General features: G+C 42.6%; 1 protein-coding gene across 6 annotated transcripts in view; it reads left to right on the top strand.

Annotated features, from left to right (window-relative positions):
- LOC144492922 (uncharacterized) overlaps positions 1 to 18,992 on the top strand; it is a 44,728-nt gene extending 25,736 nt beyond the window's left edge. For 4 of the 6 annotated variants that reach the window (XM_078211550.1, XM_078211548.1, XM_078211549.1 and 1 more), the window contains 4 exons: positions 3,251 to 3,376; positions 6,173 to 6,418; positions 8,910 to 9,035; positions 14,819 to 15,571. In XM_078211550.1, coding sequence (XP_078067676.1) covers positions 3,251 to 3,376; positions 6,173 to 6,418; positions 8,910 to 9,035; positions 14,819 to 15,073 — 753 coding nt within the window. In that variant the 3' untranslated portion in view covers positions 15,074 to 15,571. Of the gene's footprint in view, positions 1 to 3,250; positions 3,377 to 6,172; positions 6,419 to 8,909; positions 9,036 to 14,818; positions 15,572 to 16,695 lie in introns of those variants that run through there. The other 2 variants (XM_078211552.1, XM_078211553.1) reach the window with 1 other exon arrangement.
- The last annotated feature ends 383 nt before the right edge of the window (positions 18,993 to 19,375 follow it).

Here is a 19,375-nt window from a genome sequence, read left to right as displayed (position 1 = left end):
GCTGGAAATTTCCTGTTGTTCACGCTGGCAGGATCTTCCAGTCCCGCTGGTGGTGCACCAATGCCAAGGGTTTTCCGGCGGCGAGGGGTGCATTCAATGAGAAACCCTGCTGACAATGGCGGAGCCAGAAAGTAGCACCACTGGCCAATGGCAGGTCATGCTGCAAAACATGCGGTGGGTTGCTTGGTAAATCATGCCCCAACATGGTTCCTCACAAACAGGATTTGTGAATTATTCAAATACACTCAAACTGAATCCAAACTCTCTGGCGTAAGAGATTGGAGTTAATATTTCTGTGGCTTGTGCCTTGGGGAGCATCCATGATGGTGCCTCCCAGCCCCTCATGCTGCTTCAGAACATTCTGGACTTTCCCTGGGAGAGAATGAGGTCAGAATTACTTGTACTGATGTCAATTGCAAGTATGTCAATGAGTAGGCGGGAACATTCTTGTCATTTCTAGCCCAATTTCTGTCTATAGCATGAAGCGCACTGCCACTAAAGCTGCAGCAATGCCTGGCAATCTAAGTTCCAAATCATGGGGCACAGAGGGGCAATGCAAATGACTAGAATCATTAGTGCCATCGTTCAGTTTGGGTTAAACCCTTTGGGTGTACTGTGCTGAACCAGAACTCAAGCACAGGAGAAATCAGGAAGTCAGCCTCACAAATATAGTTGTAAACGCCTCACCCATTTGAAGATCAAATATCCTTGTTCTTCAGAAATAAAGATCTCCATGTAGACTTCATTACTGTCCAGTGCCCCATATTCACTGAAACTGAGTAAAATATAGAAACCCCTGTTATCCCTGTGCCTTCTGCTAGAATATTCACTCTTTCTGGAGTTAGTGTTTGAGAAGTCAAGTGGCACAGAGCTGTAGATCTGAACTATCACCTGTGAAAGTTATGGAAGCTTTGCTACTATTTTCAGTCTTGTTATCAAGGTTATAAAGGTTACTGGTAAGGGGTGGGGCGGGGGGGCGGGGCGGTGGTGATTGGGGATTTCACCAGACTTTGACTTTGAAACAGGGTTTGGTTTTATTAAATTACTCAGGTTACATACCAGCAATTTAAAGTTTATTTATTAGTCACAAGTAGGCTTACACTGCAATGAAGTTACTGTGAAATTCCCCTAGTTACCACACTCCAGCGCCTGTTTGGGAACACTGGCCAGTGCACCTTGGCAGCACATCTTTGGACTGTGGGAGGAAACCGGAGCACCCGGAGGAAACCCACACAGACACGGGGAGAACGTGCAAACTCTGCACGGACAGTGACCCAAGCCAGGAATGGAACCCAGGTCCCTGGCGCTGTGAGGCAGCAGTGATAACCACTGTGCCACCATGCCACACTCGAGTGCATTACCTCACAGATATTCTTCTGATACTTTCGCTGCGCCTCACACTGCTTCAATCACACAAAAAACCCTCCCTCCAACCCTTATATGTCTCAGCCACATACCATCTCACTCCAACCCTCACACTGCCTCAGCCACATACCATCTCCCTCCAACCCTCACACTGCCTCAGCCACATACCATCTCCCTCCAACCCTCACACTGCCTCAGCCACACACTGATCCTCCAACCCTCACACTGCCTCAGCCACATACCATCTCACTCCAACCCTCACACTGCCTCAGCCACATACCATCTCCCTCCAACCCTCACACTGCCTCAGCCACATACCATCTCCCTCCAACCCTCACACTGCCTCAGCCACATACCATCTCCCTCCAACCCTCACACTGCCTCAGTCACACACTGATCCTCTAACCCTCACACTGCCTCAGCCACACACTGATCCTCCAACCCTCACACTGCCTCAGTCACACACTGATCCTCTAACCCTCACACTGCCTCAGTCACACACTGATCCTCCAACCCTCACACTGCCTCAGTCACACACTGATCCTCCAACCCTCACACTGCCTCAGTCACACACTGATCCTCCAACCCTCACACTGCCTCAGTCACACACTGATCCTCTAACCCTCACACTGCCTCAGCCACACACTGATCCTCTAACCCTCACACTGCCTCAGTCACACACTGATCCTCTAACCCTCACACTGCCTCAGCCACACACTGATCCTCTAACCCTCACACTGCCTCAGTCACACAGCCCTCCACCCGCGTCTGCTCTCCTACCTCAGACCTCTAACTGCCAAAGTCCATAGAACCATAGAATCCCTACGGTGCAGAAGGAAGCCATTTGGCCCATTCAGCATTCACCATCTCACCCAGATCCCCCGTCCCTCTCTCACTGTATGGTGTGATTGATCCCACCTTTCCAGTTGCCATAAGAGGAGACAACAGATTCCATAGAAACCAGAAAGCTCATTTGACATTATATTAATGATAGTGCTTCAGCCTTGATTGTTCAGTTGCTGGTAATACCAAACAGTTACGCTTTGGTAGTGTCATTTGACTACCAGTATAATTATGTTTTATTATTTTTAAAGTATTTGAATATTTTAAAAATCATCGTAAGTTTTGGTTATTATAATGTGCGGAGCTATGGCAGCAGACTGCTGAGATAATGTAGAAATGTCCTTGTTACTTGCTTGGAGCTTTAAATGAACACCTGTCCAGCACTACCTCAGTTGCACAAAGACCAGAAGTAGCTACAGCAGCATTCAAACCAGTCAGAATAAAGCTGTGCTAAGCTGTAATGTGGGAAGTTTAATTCCCCTGTTCCTGTTTCTGTCAGTAAGTATTGACAAGTAGAGAACAGAATGAAAATGCTGAGGGCTGCATTGTATGTCTGCTTCCTAATTTATTTCTTCGATTTAGTTGCAATTAAATCCAAATTTGACCATGAATGCATCAATGGTACGTACAGTTTCCCCAAATTAACCTCTGGGGAGTTTTAGTTGTTGCTATGAGTCAGTAAAACAACATAGTCAGTTGAGTAGTTTCGAATTGTGTGTTTTGAATCAAATATGTATTCTCTCATCTCCCAAAAAGTTTATGCTTAGACCCTACATGGAAACTAAGGATTTCAGAATCTCTCACTTGGGTCTCTAGTGGTAATAGTTTCTCCTGCCATTCATTTGTGTTAGTGCAGGATAACTGGCCTCATCATTTGACCTCTCCACATCATGGTCACCATTTGAACCAATGTATGTCAAAAATTTGATTTGTTAATTAATGAAATAAGGTTCACTTGACCAGGCTCTCAATGTTGGATATCGGTGTCACCATTAATCAACGTATAAAATATATCTAATACTTTTGTTTGTTTGGAAATTAGCGCAAAAGGGAGTATTATGAGCAATCCTTAATCCAAGAGATGAAGCGAAACCAACAGCTCCAGGAGTATGTGAGACAATTGGAAAGTAAATTACACAACATGAGACAGACAGTACAAGTACCCTTGGTAAGTCTTTTGAACCATAAGAAGTTGGGAAGAGTTTGCCATTATGCGCTGAGCCAGATTTATTCTCCCTTTATTGTGAATCGCCAGTAAACCTTACCTCCGAGCCAATCTTTTTGGCTGAACCAATTAAACTAAATCAAATTAACTAAGGGACAAATTAAAAGGGGCAGCTCCCAAAAGGAGGAGAACCGTCTGAATCAAAAGACTAAGTAGAAAGGAAATATTAAATTAAAATGTGATTATAGGGGTCAGTAACGCACCCTAGCCCTTGCGGTGCCCAGCGGGCACGGAAGGCCTTGGACATCGCATGCTGTCTCTCCAGGGACACCCGGGCACGAATATAGCCGCGGTAGAGGGGCAGACCGTCGGGTCGGGCAGACTGTCGGGTCGGATGACCCCCTCGGTCGCCTGCTGCCTGGACCTGTTAATGGTAAGTTTTGCCAGGCCCAGGAGTAGGTTCACAAAGAGGTCCTCTGCCTTTCCCTCGCCTCTCCGCATCGGGTGTCCGTAGATCAAGAGCGTGGGACTGAAGTGCAAACAAAACGTCACTAAAAGGTTTTTGAGAAAACTGAAATGGTTGCGCGGTCTAAAGCATTAAACATAGACATGGTCTATGAACTCTGCAAGATCCTTACTTCCAAGTCAAGGTCAAAGACCTTTCTGTCCATCATTGCTTGCTCATTGCTTGCAACAGCATTTCAAACATCCCTAACTCTCTCTAAGTAAATTATTCCCAACATAAAATTTGGTGCAATGTGCCGTCCTGCAAATTTCTACACTTTTTTATATCATGCGGAACAGAATTTGCATCCCTGCAGAGAAATCCCAGAGGCAATGGAAATGGCAACTTTTGAACAGATATTCACAGTAATAAATCTCGTCCTATTAATGTCAAACATTGAGTGATGATCTGATTTATTACTAGGCAGTATAAAGTTATATTTCACCAATTTAGGTTTATGTTCTATGCTCTGATCTGGCCCAATGCGAATTAATGATCTGGTTTACCTCATCTATAAAATTTAATATTCTGCGCCTGGATACTGTGATGTCTGCATTTCTATTAACCGTTCACCGGGCTTAGTGCCTCTACACTGATTTTTCTTGATTGTTTTTACATTCTTACTGATGCACGCACGTTCCTGTTGGTGCTCCTCAATGAACAATAAAATGCATTGGTCAGAACATATTTGGAGTAAAGAGAGTAAGCAGTGTGCAATTCCCCCCATACTTTTCGTGAAGCAGTGGAACGTTTGGAACTGGAATATAAAGCTATTCTATTGATTGGATATGTGTTCTGTAAACCCTGCAGTGCAGTGGGTAAAAAGCACCGATCTTGAAATTAGACACACTAGCATTAAGTCCCGAACCAGCATGTGAAACACTTTAGTTGAGGGGAGGAAAATGACATTCCAGGCTTAATTACACTTTAACAAAAGAAGAAATAACAATGTATAAACTGAAGGATGAGGAATTCTTTGATCTATCATTTCCATTCCATTTGGCTAACCGATCTACAATGAGCAATTTCAGATTATACTTCCTATGTGACAGAATTAACACATTTGATGGGGAATTAAAGATGGTAATAAGCATTAACAAGCAAATAATTAAGAATGCTACTCAGTGGAAGCCAAACATTGCCATAGTTACATAGTATTTACAGCCATTGCAATTGGATCCAGCTAGAAAGTCAGTAACTACAGAAGTACAAGAGGAAGCTTACTGTTGGAAGCATGCCATCCAACTGATTATTTTTCTCAATATCCAGATGGTCCGTAAGGTCCTTCACTTTAATAAGGAACTTGTTTTCTATGTTGTTTTTCTTTGAAACAAAAGACAAAGTTTTGTTTTGATTTTTGCTGAAGTACTCTTTAACTGAATGATTATTGACTCAGACAGTTAGCCATTTTAAGGGGGTAGGTTGAGTCCTGACCTGGTCCAGGATTCCCTATGTCCTGAGACAAAGACACACTTAATTAAGGAGAAATTATATTGGATTGTGAGTAAAATTATCTTTAATCAGTACCCGTTTGGTTTTCCAAACTGTCTCACAGGCTAGACAAGCAACAACCTGACTTAGTCACACTCACAGAATCAGACCTTACAGATAATTTCCCAGACACCAAATTAAAGTTTATTTATTAGTGTCACAAGTAGGCTCACATTAACACTGCAATGAAGTTACTGTGAAGGTCTCCACAATCAGAGAGAGAAACTACACAGTACACACACATCTGAATAATCCCTTTGCCGCCCAAATTGATTGAAAATGGCTTCTCCGCCTGCACAGGCCATGATCCCTTAGGAAAGCCAGCCCCGCACCCCCTCCCCAACCCATCCCTGACTCTTTATTCCATGGCCCTTTGACAACAGGCAATAATCACACACAAGTCCTTCTTGTATAAGCGAATCTATCCCTACACCAGTGAAAATGCAAGTGTTACTGCTGAACTTGATTGTGCATTCCAACATCATTCCATTCTCACTACACTACAGTCCCAGGCATGCTGCTTTCAGATCAATTCTAATAACCATGACTGTTTGTAAGATGGATGAAGCCCTGTATCTAGTTCCTGTTATGCTGGATGCGTGTGCGCCTGCACATATGCATACATAATAATGTTAACTAATAACTAGTTACTTGCATTTAAATCTTCAAGTAATTTTCCAGTATTGTATATTTTAATTTTCCACTCAGTTATCATCTAATATTAACATTGGACCTGAATTTGTTAAAATTGTGATGAAGTAGGATCTGTATTATCTAAAGACTTTTGTTGTATCTTTGTTTAGAAAGATGAGCCATGGAGACAAATTCGACGCGATGAAAAAGCAAATGATATCTATCACCAATCACAATCGGATTATAAAGACACGATACCCTCATCGCCAAAACATATACAGATCTCGGAGAAGCCAAGAGAGCACAGTCAGTACAGACAGTCAAAACCAGAAGCAGTCCGACATGTAACCAGCAATGGAATCTTGCAAACGGAGTGTAAAGAGCTTCGGGACCAAATGCTCGCTCTCGTGTGTCAGGTAAGGTGTCATCTTTCTCCTCGGGATCTTGTTTCTTTTCCCCATATCAATCCGTGATGGGATGATACTTAATGCTGGGTTGAAGAAAAATTAAAACAAAAAGCTGTCCAACATCTGTCGACATGGAAACTGAGCTAGCGGGTGGAATCTCTTGTGAGATTTGGAACAAAAGTGGGTCCCAACCCAGCTGGCGGTACCTGGATGTCTGTTGTGTTCTTACCGGAGGCAAGTAATTAAAGGCTGCTTCCAGGAGCGCTATCCAATTAAGAACAGTATTTGGCTGGGCCAGTGGGAGGATCTGCAGGGCTGTCATGTTGGAGTCCCATTGGGGAAGGTAGACACTGCTGCAAGAGGCAGTAAAATGTGAGGACACTTCAAGATGGAGGCACCCGCTGAAGATGTAGAAACATTTTAAGATTATTTATGGTCACAGCTGCAGATTGTCAGAGCGCACTCACTCCACAAATGTAGTCCCATGCTGTGAGGGGAGGGGATCACATAAATAAAGGTGGTCTCACTGGCCGGCAAGCCTACTGTCAGGAGGCTGCTTCCAGAGACCCGTTGATCATCACCCACTGCATGGGCTGTGTCCACTACCAAAGCTACCTTCATGCAGCTGGTAAGATTCCACCCAGTGTTTCAGGTCGATTAATCTATATTTCCAACTTTTCCCAGTTCTGATGTAATCAGTTTTAGACAAGTGAAAGTGAGGTGCATGGGAAAGATCAGGTATATGACAGGGTGGAAGGCTGGTGAGATTAAATCACAAAAGGGTGGGTAGTGCAAGGCCAAAGGGAGAGATAAAGGAATAAAAGCTATCCTTGGAGGGGGTTTGAATTATAAAATGTCAAACAGCTGCTGTCCAATGCAAAAGTGAGAGGAAAAAACAAGAGTTAAATCAACACTAGCAAAGAAAAGAGAAACAAAATGGAGACAGAAGTTACAAGCTAAGATTGTTGAATTCAACATAGAGTCCAGAAGGCAGAAAGATGAGGTGCTGCTCTTTGAGTTGACATTGAACTTCACTGAAACTTGGCAGGAGGCCGAGGACGGGAAAGTCAGAATGGGAACAAGGTGAAGAATTAAAAGGACAGGCAATCAGAAACTCAGTGAAATACTTACTGACTGAACAGTGCTATTCAGCAAAGTGACCACTCAGTCTACATTTGGTCTTCCCAGTGTGGAGCAGACCACATCATGAGCAGCAAATACACAATACTAAATTGAAATAAGTACAAAAAAATTGAAGTTTCGACTGGAAGGAGTGTTTCTGCCATTGGATGGTGAGAAGGGAGGAGATGAATGGGCAGGTGTTGCATCTCCTGTGCCTACATGGAAGGGGACACAATGTCGGGGGTGACTTAAGAGTGACCAGGGGGTCAGAGGGAACAGTCCCGTAAGAACACTAAAGTGGGCAGGGAGGTGAATACTAGTGGTGGCCATCATGCTGGAGATGCTGAAAATGCAGCGGATTATCAATTGATTATTGAGGTCTGTGGCTGGAAGGTAAGGATAAGGGGGACCCCAACATGGTTCTGGGAGGAAGGTGAAGGGATGAGTTCAGAAGTGCAGAAAATGGAACAGAGATGGGGTTACGGGCCCTGTCAACCAACATGGGGCAATCCTCGGTTGAGGAAAAAGCAAGACCCATCAGAAGTTTTGGTATAGGGGTATGCTATCAATGAATATTTACTGTCAACCTCCCACTAATTCCCACAGCTACCTCAACTACATTTCCTGACTCCCCACTTCGTGTAAGGACCCCATTCCATTCTGCCAGTTTCTCCACCTCCGTTATATCCGTTCTGATGATGCTACTTTCCACAGAAATTCAGCTTGGATGTTTCAAAACTTACCTGCTTGATAACATGCAGATAAGCATGCAGGGGTGACACGGCAGCTCAATGGTTAGCTGTTGCCTCACAGCTCCAGGGACCCGGGTTCAATTCCGGCCTAGGGTGACTGTGTGGCGTTTGCACATTCTCTCCATGTCTGCGTGGGTTTCCTCCGGGTGCTCACAGTCCAAGGATGTGCAGGTTAGGTTGATTGGTCATGCTGAATTGCCCTTTAGTGTCAGAGGGGTACGTAGGTTAGATGGATTGACAGGGTAAATAGGTGGGGTTATGGGAATAGGGCCTGGGTGGGATTGTTGTTGGTGCAGACTCAATTAGCCGAATGGCCTCCTTCTGCACTGTAGGGATTCTATGCATTCTATGAACAAGATATATTTTTGCTGATTGAAGCTGGAATTGGCACTAGCCAGTTTCCTCAGGGTAAACCAATCTTGTAATGGAGATTCAAACAAGCATAAGTTTTTTCTTTGCCAATGAAAAGCCCAAATACCTCTTTTTGATCTGGACTGAGATCCTGGATATCGACTTTCCTCCTTTTCCCAATATGGCAGCATATTGGAACCTTAACTATGGTGGAAATGAATGAGGTTTAATCTAGAATTTGTCCAAAATTTGATTCATAATTTTCTTATATATAGACAAAGCTTTATGAATCTGATTATAAGACGGAACGCAAAGATCGACAACGCACTCAAGCTGAAAATGAGAAGCTGAAGAAGAAAACCGATGAAATGCATTTGCAAATGAACCTTCTTCAGCAACAGGTTAGTTATACTTTATTATTCCAAACTTGGTCTCATGATTGACCTTGAATTGAGTTTCGAACCACACATCTGTACCATCACCAAGACTGCCTACTTCCACCTCTGTAACAACACCTGTATTTGCCTCGGTTCGTCTCATCTGCTTCGGAAACCCAATTCATGTTGTTGTTACTTCTAGACTTACAAGTCATAGAATCCCTACAATGCAGAAGGAGGCCATTCGGCCCATCGAGCCTGCTCCGACAACAATCCCAACCAGGCCCTATCCTCGTAACTCCAGGTATTTACCCTGCTGCCCCCCCTCCTCCCCCCCCCCGCTAATCCCCCTGACACTAAGAGGCAAATTAACATGACCAATCCACCTAACCAGCACATCTTTGGACCGTGGGGGGAAACTGGAGGAAGAAATCCCGCAGACACGGGGAGAACGTGCAAACTTCACAGACAGTCACCCGAGGCTGGAATTGAACCCTGGTCCCCGGAGCTGTGAGGCAGCAGTAGGTTTTTTAGGGAACATTAAAACTGACAAAGCCCCAGGGCCTGATGGCATCTATCCTCGACTGCTCAGGGAGACGAGAGGTGAAATTGCTGGGCCTCTGACGGAAATCTTTGTCGCTTCTTTGGACACGGGTGAGGTCCCTGAGGATTGGAGGATAGCGAATGTGGTCCCGTTGTTTAAGAAGGGTACCAGGGATAACCCAGGAAATTATAGGCCGGTGAGCTTGACGTCCGTGGTAGGGAAGTTGTTGGAGAGGATTCTTAGAGACAGGATGTATGTGCATTTAGAACGAAACAATCTCATTAGTGACAGACAGCATGGTTTTGTAAGAGGGAGGTCGTGCCTTACAAATTTGGTGGAGTTTTTTGAGGAAGTGACAAAAACGGTCGATGAAGGAAGGGCCGTGGATGTCGTCTATATGGATTTCAGTAAGGCATTTGACAAAGTCCCACATGGCAGGTTCGTTAAGAAGGTTAAGGCTCATGGGATACAAGGAGAAGTGGCTAGATGGGTGGAGAACTGGCTTGGCCATAGGAGACAGAGGGTAGTGGTCGAAGGGTCTTTTTCCGGCTGGAGGTCTGTGACCAGTGGTGTTCCGCAGGGCTCTGTACTGGGACCTCTGCTATTTGTGATATATATAAATGATTTGGAAGAAGGTGTAACTGGTGTTATCAGCAAGTTTGCGGATGACACGAAGATGGCTGGAATTGCGGATAGCGAAGAGCATTGTCGGGCAATACAGCAGGATATAGATAGGCTGGAAAATTGGACGGAGAGGTGGCAGATGGAGTTTAATCCGGATAAATGCAAAGTGATGCATTTTGGAAGAAATAATGGAGGGAGGAGTTATACAATAAATGGCAGAGTCATCAGGAGTATAGAAACACAGAGGGACCTAGGTGTGCAAGTCCACAAATCCTTGAAGGTGGCAACACAGGTGGAGAAGGTGGTGAAGAAGGCATATGGTATGCTTGCCTTTATAGGACGGGGTATAGAGTATAAAAGCTGGAGTCTGATGATGCAGCTGTATAGAACGCTGGTTAGGCCACATTTGGAGTACTGTGTCCAGTTCTGGTCGCCGCACTACCAGAAGGACGTGGAGGCATTGGAGAGAGTGCAGAGAAGGTTTACCAGGATGTTGCCTGGTATGGAGGGTCTTAGCTATGAGGAGAGATTGGGTAGACTGGGGTTGTTCTCCTTGGAAAGACGGAGAATGAGGGGAGATCTAATAGAGGTATACAAGATTATGAAGGGTATAGATAGGGTGAACAGTGGGAAGCTTTTTCCCAGGTCGGAGGTGACGATCACGAGGGGTCACGGGCTCAAGCTGAGAGGGGCGAAGTATAACTCAGACATCAGAGGGATGTTTTTTACACAGAGGGTGGTGGGGGCCTGGAATGCGCTGCCAAGTAGGGTGGTGGAGGCAGGCACGCTGACATCGTTTAAGACTTACCTGGATAGTCACATGAGCAGCCTGGGAATGGAGGGATACAAACGATTGGTCTAGTTGGACCAAGGAGCGGCACAGGCTTGGAGGGCCGAAGGGCCTGTTTCCTGTGCTGTACTGTTCTTTGTTCTTTGTTCTTTGTTATCACTGTGCCACCGTGCCGCCCTGCTCTCCTGGCTGATGGTCTGCCCTCTGCCCTCCATAAACTTAACTTACGCATGAATGTATTGAACAATTATTATGCATCCATGATGATAATCAGATCAATTATCAAAGCAGGAATGTTTACTTTTGTGTTCATTGTTGAACTCCTAGGTTGACTAGTTTCCTACTTTTCGTTTTTTTGGGAGTCGTAAAACATAACCAGATTTTTGATTTGATTTATTATTGTCACATGTATTAGTATATAGTGAAAAGTATTGTTTCTTGCACGCTATACAGACAGAGCATACCGTTCATAAAGAAAGAAACGAGAGAGTGCAGAATGTAGTGTTACAGTCATAGCTAGGGTGTAGAGAAAGATCAACTTAATGCAAGATAGGTCAACTCAAAAGTCTGATGGCAGCAGGGAAGAGGCTTTTCTTGAGTTAGTTGGTACGTGGCCTCAGACTTAAGATTTTTTAGTAAGATTCTTTCTTTGGTTTAATTAAACCTTCCGCGTATGCACAGGCCACCAGAAAGAATTAGAGCACGCACAGAGCACAACACTGTGTAATATTGGCGGGTTGTTATGGTATTGAGAACACTGACTTAGCAACTCAGTATCTGATCATACTCATGAGACTTGATGAGAAGTTGCACCCAGCAGCCCGAATTTACTGATTTTATCGTGAATCATGGACAGGTTTTCCCCCAGTTCATGCTGGAGTTACTTCCTTCCTGAAAAGGTTAACCCCTGAGGTTTTAATATTGGCAGCTTCTTGAACTTCCTCTATTGTATGTGTGTAAAAATGCCAGAAAACATAGAACATTTTTTTTTGTGGGGAAAAGTAACTTGTGGCACAAGAAAGCTTTCCTTATCTAGGCCATGATTGTTAAAGAGGTCTTCTTACACCCACGGCCTGTCCTTTGAAATGTGTTCTCTCTCCTGTGTCTGTGAGCAATGCTGAACCTGAGAACAGTGCTAAAGCAGAACAAACTCAGCAGACACTTTGCTAATCAGCACGAGATCCTTTATTGCAGTCCATGTACTATATAAATCTACGTTTCCAAAGGCAGCTCACGGCTACTTATGGTATACTTTGAAAATGATTTACTACTTAATTGTTGAGAGCAATTTTAAAGTTAGTTGCAACATAATTGAACATTTCAGGTATAGCAGTACGTTAAGACTTGAGGGTTTGTTTCCCATAACAAATTCTGGATTTCTGCTTACCATTCATTGGAAGTGCTGAGAGGCAGTTAATGGATTTTGTTTCTTCTCAAGCATCTGTGAAGTGCTTTGGGATCCTTTTTTGCAGTCCAGGCACTATATAAGCCCAAATTGTTGCTGAATTGAACCAATTATATTGTGTAACCTAAAACTGCATTAAAATCGCTGTCAAAGTGAAACTGGTCCCTGGATTTGGTCTGCATTACTTCAGCATTGACCCTGATACACAGTGCAAAATGGTAACCAAAGTACAGTAAGTTTGTGAATCAGCCCAACTGTAATTTGGGCAGGGCTTTGGATAGAAAATAAGATGAAACTATATTTGCCTGTATTTTATAGTCACATATAGTCACATATAGTCCAAAGATGTGCGGGTTAGGTTGATTGGCCAGGTTAAAAATTGCCCCTTAGAATCCTAAAATGCGTAGGTTAGAGGGATTAGCGGGTAAATATGTGGAGGTAGGGCCTGGGTGGGATTGTGGTCGGTGCAGACTCGATGGGCCAAATGGCCTCCTTCTGCACTGTAGGGTTTCTATTTCTATTTCTATTTCTATAGGCACCAGTTTACAAGTAATGAATTTAATGTTACAGCAGGGCAGTAAAATATGACGTGACACAAGGAATGCATTGGAGGGGGTTAGTGTCGTTGATGCTTAACTTGTTTTGCAGTAGACATGCTTCCTGTTAATTTCACTGCACCGCGGCACAGCCAGACATTAATGACATTTGCCGTGATGTGACCATATTCCTGCAGAATCATATGTCCATCAAGTGGGTGGAAAGCTGGAAGGGAAATTTCACTGAGACACCTGTCACTATGAATCATAAAATCTGTAGGACAAAGAAATGTGACTTTCCCTTGCAATATCCAAGTACAATTCATTTATCTCCATTCCTTCAGAAGTTACAGGAAGCAGGACAAAGCATTGTATCACAAGGAACTTATTGAAATGTGTGGTTTCCTTTCTGGAAGCACATATTCCCATCAAAAATGTTTGAAAGAACCAACGGTTGTTGCTGTAACTTCTCTGTTTTCAGACCTCTCAAGTGATAGATGTTGCCCGTTATTCCAGAAACAATAAAGAAACTCTATTGAATTTCTGACCTTGACTCATGTAACCAATGTTGATCCAGCGTTAATTTCTTTCTCTCATTTATAGCCAGATGGCTAATGATTAGCTTGTTAAAGTAAAAGTAAGGCTTACTGCAATGAAGTTACTATGAAATTCCCTGAGTCGCCACACTCTGGTGCCTGTTTGGGTCAATGCACCTAACCAACACGTCTTTCAGAATGTGGGAGGAAACCGGAGCACCCGGAGGAAACCCACGCAGATACGGGGAGAACGTGCAAACTCCACACAGACAGTGACCCAAGCCAGGAACTGAACCCGGGTTTCATTACTAAATGTTGACATAAATCCATCAGAATTACTGGACTATTAATTATCTATTCCACTTGATGCTTTAAATGTTATTCCAGCTTTCCTCCTTAGGCTGGGTAGATGAGTTTCTCCAGGCCTAGTGTAGGCAGGAACTAAAAGAGCTTCTTCAAAAGATTTCAGTATTTGCCTCATCCTCCTTGCACAAGTGCCTGCCGGCACTCAGCGTTTCTCCAATTAACCTGATGCCAATCGTGAATCAATCACAAGGGAAGAACTTGTTGCCCACAATGGTGGAAGCGGAAACAATCAATGATTTCAGAGGAAAACTGGATAGACACTTGAAGGAAATAAGTTTGCAAAGCAATGGGGATCAAACAGGAGAATGGGAATGACTGGATTGATCTGCGGAGAGCTGGCATAGTCTCAATGGGCCAAATGGCCTCCATCTGTACAGTATTTGACTCTGACTTCAACTGTGGCAACCATGAAATAAGAAAAAAAAGTATGTTCTCAGTTATGTAACACATAATGTATGGACAATTCCTTTTTCCGATGGGACAAGTAATAGAGATACACTTCATGAAATAATCCTTCAGTATACCAACACTGGCGGGGCAATCTTAGTCCTTTTACGGTTTGGGAAGTATTTCCGACAGGCTGGCTCTTAATTCTTGATTTTTCTCTGGTTTGGTACTTAATGACAATAGTGCCCAGCCAAGTAAAATATTTTCCAAGGATATCTTTATTGTCAGTAATAATTGACCAATGTGGATGGAGTACTGTATGGGGAGAAGGATCAGAGTTAGTCAAGGTTACTGTTAACCATTGCTCCAGGATATTTACTTGATGAGAACTATCTTCACACAAGGTCATGATATCAATGGGCACCTTTTATGATCAAATATGTTTGTTTCTTATGTGAAGAATCATGGATGCTGGAAGGCTGCCAGCATCGGTACAATCTATCTCAGTAAGAGTCAAATCCTTCAGAGGAAGAGGGGATAAATTGGATCAGGCGCTGAAATAAAACGTGGAATTTTCTCTGTATTGAAATGCTAACTCTCTGCTTCACTGCTTTCTTAGCTCAAGATTTATGAGGACGACTTTAAAAGGGAAAGATCTGATAAAGAAATTCTACAGCGTCTCCTAAAGAGTAAATCGGAAAATAAGGAGCCAGTCCTGGTTCATCGGTGCAACAACACTCACCAGAAATCTCCAGAGATCAGGAGTGTACAGTGTGGCAAGCACTGCGTTGAACGACATACCGGGTGTTCAAATCATCATAGGTACAGAGGTGCAGATATTCAGGCACAACCATACTCCATAGATTATCATTAAAACAAACATTTGGAAGATGACAGGCACTAACAAGAGTACCATCAGTACTGTGGAAGACCTACCACACTCACATCTTTATTCACAAATGAAGAAAATCTATGATCATAACATAAAGTGTATAATTTACACCTTTGTGTGAATTTCATGTCCTCTAAGTATAGGAGAGCAACTTAAACACATGAACGCATTAAAACTTCAATGTCTTTCATTTTATAAATGGGTTCATATAATGCTTTTGCTAAAATAGCAGACAGAAGTATGTTACATGAACACATTAGTATGTTTGTTACTAATTTCCTTCAGTGCAATTTCAATCCAAAAATGCGTGTCTTCAAAATCGTGCATTTTTAAACAGAATATATGATAACAGTAGTGAATGATTTTTTTACACATGTCACGTAAACTTGGATTTTGTTGTTCTGTCTTTTATGGGATAAGCGAGGTTAGTAGATACCATTCCTGAATGTACAGGATACAGTCACATGTCCTCTATAGGTCAAAAGGAAAAAAAACACATTTTTCTTTCTCAAATGGGTACTGTGTATACATAAATATAACAGGGAGGTTAACATATTTCATTTTGAACCAGTAAAAAGATTTGTGATTTAATTTGCACCCCCAACAAAATGGCGGCATCACAGGGCTGCTGATATCATTCATTCTTGGAGTAAAAATATTGGGGTCAGATTTTTCCAATGAACTGCTGCAATTCAGTGAGAACAGATCCATGACTTGATTCAAGAAAAGTGCAACACCTGAGCTGAGTCTAGCTGACTGTCCTGATACAATCTCATCCACAATGTCCATCATTCCTGGTGCACTGCACTTACACTTTTCTTTTCTCAGAATATGTTGCATGATACACTTGCCAAATAGCAACCTCTAGAAACTACATCACGGTAACTTTGTACACACATGTAGAATTTGAGTGCCAAGCCTGACCCTCACACTCTGACATTGCATGGGATCGAATTCACCAGCTTTGGCCAGATTGCTAAAAATCAGGCTTTGGGCCACTGTGAATTTGAATTGGCTAAAGCTGCAGAGCTGACTAACACAGAACAGTGGAAGCTTCCCTTGTCCTGTCCAGCCCTAACCATTAAAACAATCCATTTCAGTGTTAACTGGAGCAGGATTTTATCTTCCATTAATACATCTACTGATGAATGAATAAAAGTAGCAACCTGGACTACTTCAGACCTGCCTGGCTCGCTAATCTGATTTTCAGAGTTTACCATAGTGGGTCACTCAGTTCCTCCTCCCATCACCAGACTTTATCCCAAAGACACAAAAGAGGATCATCATTTTTCAGTCACTATACAACTGATGAGTAAGAGTTGAGCTTTGCTAGACAAACAGTAGATAATAGGATGTCAGAATAACCAATGCATAAGATGGAGAGGGGACGGGTACAACCAATTGAAGGTAAAGTTCAGTAGCAATTTTCACCTAATCACAGGGTGCAGCATATATGAGCATTGTTTTCAGGTAATTCCCCCTCAGTTGTCACCAGGCATTTTCTCACCACCAAAATGGGAGACATCTGCCTTCAAAGTGATACACACGGACAGTTTACGACTTGCCATCCATCTTGATATTCTAAATCTTTTTCTATATTTCAGGCTTACTTGTCCCGACAAGTTGCAGATTGAAATGCTTTAGCAAAGAGTTGTGCCAGCTATGAAGCTAATTCATGGCCCAGGTGCTAAATGATGGGGCCAATGCTTACCTTTCAATATCGAGACAAACTGGACAGATTATCTGGTCATTGTCATGTTGCTGTTTGTGGAACCTGGCTTCAAGCAAATAGATGCCACATTTCCTACATTACAACAGCGACAATACTTGACTTCACTGGTTACAAAGTGCTTCGGGATGTCCTGATAGTATGAGATATATTATACGGAAGTGACAAGCTTTTATTCCAGTGTAAATGAAGCTATATATCTTATATTGCTAATATTGATGTGTACTTTTACTTTTCATTCATGTATTTACATATACATCGATTATTTTAAAATTATCTGCATTTGGAGGAAAGGTTAAAAAGTAAAGAAATTAAGTTGTATTTGTAAAACGTCTTGTTTATTTGGTAACCTTTTTGTGCATCATTTTAGGCTGAAGAGCTTAATGATGGTTATGATGGAGCATGAGAACTTTTTCTGACTATATTAAGAATAGTGCTGAGAAATTTCTCATCCATAGTTCTTAACAGTCAGGGAGGGCAAAGTTGTGTTGAGTTACTGGGTTATCCTCCGAGTAAAGTTTGTAACTTAATAGGTAATAAAACTCCATGTAGGAGTCTTCCAGATAATTTAATAAAGAAAATTGTTTATTTTAGATAATTTAAATGATTGCTAATTTGTTATGGAATAAATTGTATCACTTGTAAGGAACTGAGATTTTTGTCTTAATCTGTTGTCTTTGGAAAGTAGACAAACAAGAGAATTTTGAGACCAGTCTGCTAATGGCTTTGTATACCCAGTGCTGAATCAGCCACATGTTTAAAATAAACTGTTATAAGAAATTCAGCCTTTCGGGTGCAAACCCATCATGTCATTTGTAAGGTGCTCCAGATAAATATCTTGAACTACCGCTCCCTAATTGAGGTATGTGTATCTGCAGCATGGAGATCTCACAGTAAACATTAGCTGTAACAAACATCCTGTGATGTAAATGGTGATAAATGGGCATTCTAAATTGGCAACAGAACAAAAGATTTTTGAAGTTTATTTATTAGTCACACTGCGAAGAAGGTATTGTGAAAATCCCTTAGTCGCCACACTCCGGCTCCTGTTCGGGTACACTGAGGGAGAATTCAGCATGGCCAATTCATCTAACCCGCATATCTTTGGACTGTGGGAGGAAACTGGAGCACCCAGAGGAAACTCACTTAGACAGGGAGAACGTGCAAACTCCACACAGACAGTGAGCCAAGCCGGGAATCGAACCCAGGTCCCTGGCGCTGTGAGGCAGCAGTGCTAACCACAGTGTCACCGAGCTGCCCCCAGGGATCTATTAAGCCAGTAGAATATGTTGAAACCTGATAAATATCGGAAAAAAAAAGAACTTGAATACAATATACTTTGGGCAAATCATCTTTGGTTCATTTCAATTCTACAAGTGGATCAACTTATACTCTTATCTGTTCGCGTTGCGGTCAGAGAATGATATCACTGTTCAATATCATAAAACTTGACGTCACATTTACTCATGACAAGATAAAAATGAAAAGCATCTTGTGCCGATAAAGCTCAGCACAACATCGTGGGCCGAAGGGCCTGTTCTGTGCTGTACTGTTCTATGTTCTACGTTCTATATCTTGATCATTAATAGATTCTGAGACAGTGCAAAACCACATACATGTTGAAAGATAGTATTTTACATAAAAATGTCGAAATCTGAATATTTTAAGAAATATGGGGCGCAATCTTGCCTCCCATTCAAGCCACACTCCCACTGCAGCAAAGACGGAGAATTTGGCAGCAAGCCAAATATCCGTTCACTGCAATGAGATGGGAAAATCCTGCTGGCATGAACAGTCTGAAAATTCTGGCCTCCGGTATTGTGCTTATTGTTGAGTGGCAGAGGCTGTCTGATTTCACTCTTCCCCACTCTCCTGTCCCAGTATAGTGAAAAAAATGTGTTGCTGCATGAGGGAGGAGGCCTTTCACTATCTGATAGGAGACGTGGAAGTGTTATACCCTCAGTGTGTTTCCACTAACCTAGTCTCAGCACAATCGAAGTGGAGGTGGGGAGAATTGCAATTTAGTTAAATTGGATAATTGTCCCATGTCTTATCTTTCTGTAAAATAATTGCGCCTTAATGTGTTTCTGTACCTTACAAATACGACCATTGAAATATAAAGTCATTATTCTGATTTTACTGTTTTGCTACAATAAATGGTTATTGTTTAATGATCCACTGATTTTGGAACTGTTTATTTAAAGTGGAAAAGCAAACATTAGGGCCGGAATTCTCCAGCTGTTCATGCCATGGGATTCTCCGGGTCCTGCCCACAGCGCAGCGCAATGGGAATTCCCATTGACAGCGGCGGGACAGAGAATTTCACCGCTAGCAAACAACGCACCACCTCCCACCGGCGGGAAACACCGGGCTGGGAGGCCGGAGAATCTGTCATTTGATGTTTAATCCCATTTTTTAAGTATTTGTCGGATTTTCCAAGTTTTTTTGTTTTTATTCCCCAATTTCCTAGTATGTATTTATACTAAAAACACTGGTGCATACTGACATCTGGTTTAATTTATTCTTCAGCTGTGAGTGCCAATATTGAATGTTAA

The sequence above is a fragment of the Mustelus asterias genome, chromosome 4 (assembly GCF_964213995.1).
Source record: "Mustelus asterias chromosome 4, sMusAst1.hap1.1, whole genome shotgun sequence".
Taxonomy (NCBI): domain Eukaryota; kingdom Metazoa; phylum Chordata; class Chondrichthyes; order Carcharhiniformes; family Triakidae; genus Mustelus; species Mustelus asterias.
The sequence above is the reverse complement of the archived record's forward strand: the minus strand, read 5'-3'. Positions and strand labels throughout refer to the sequence as shown.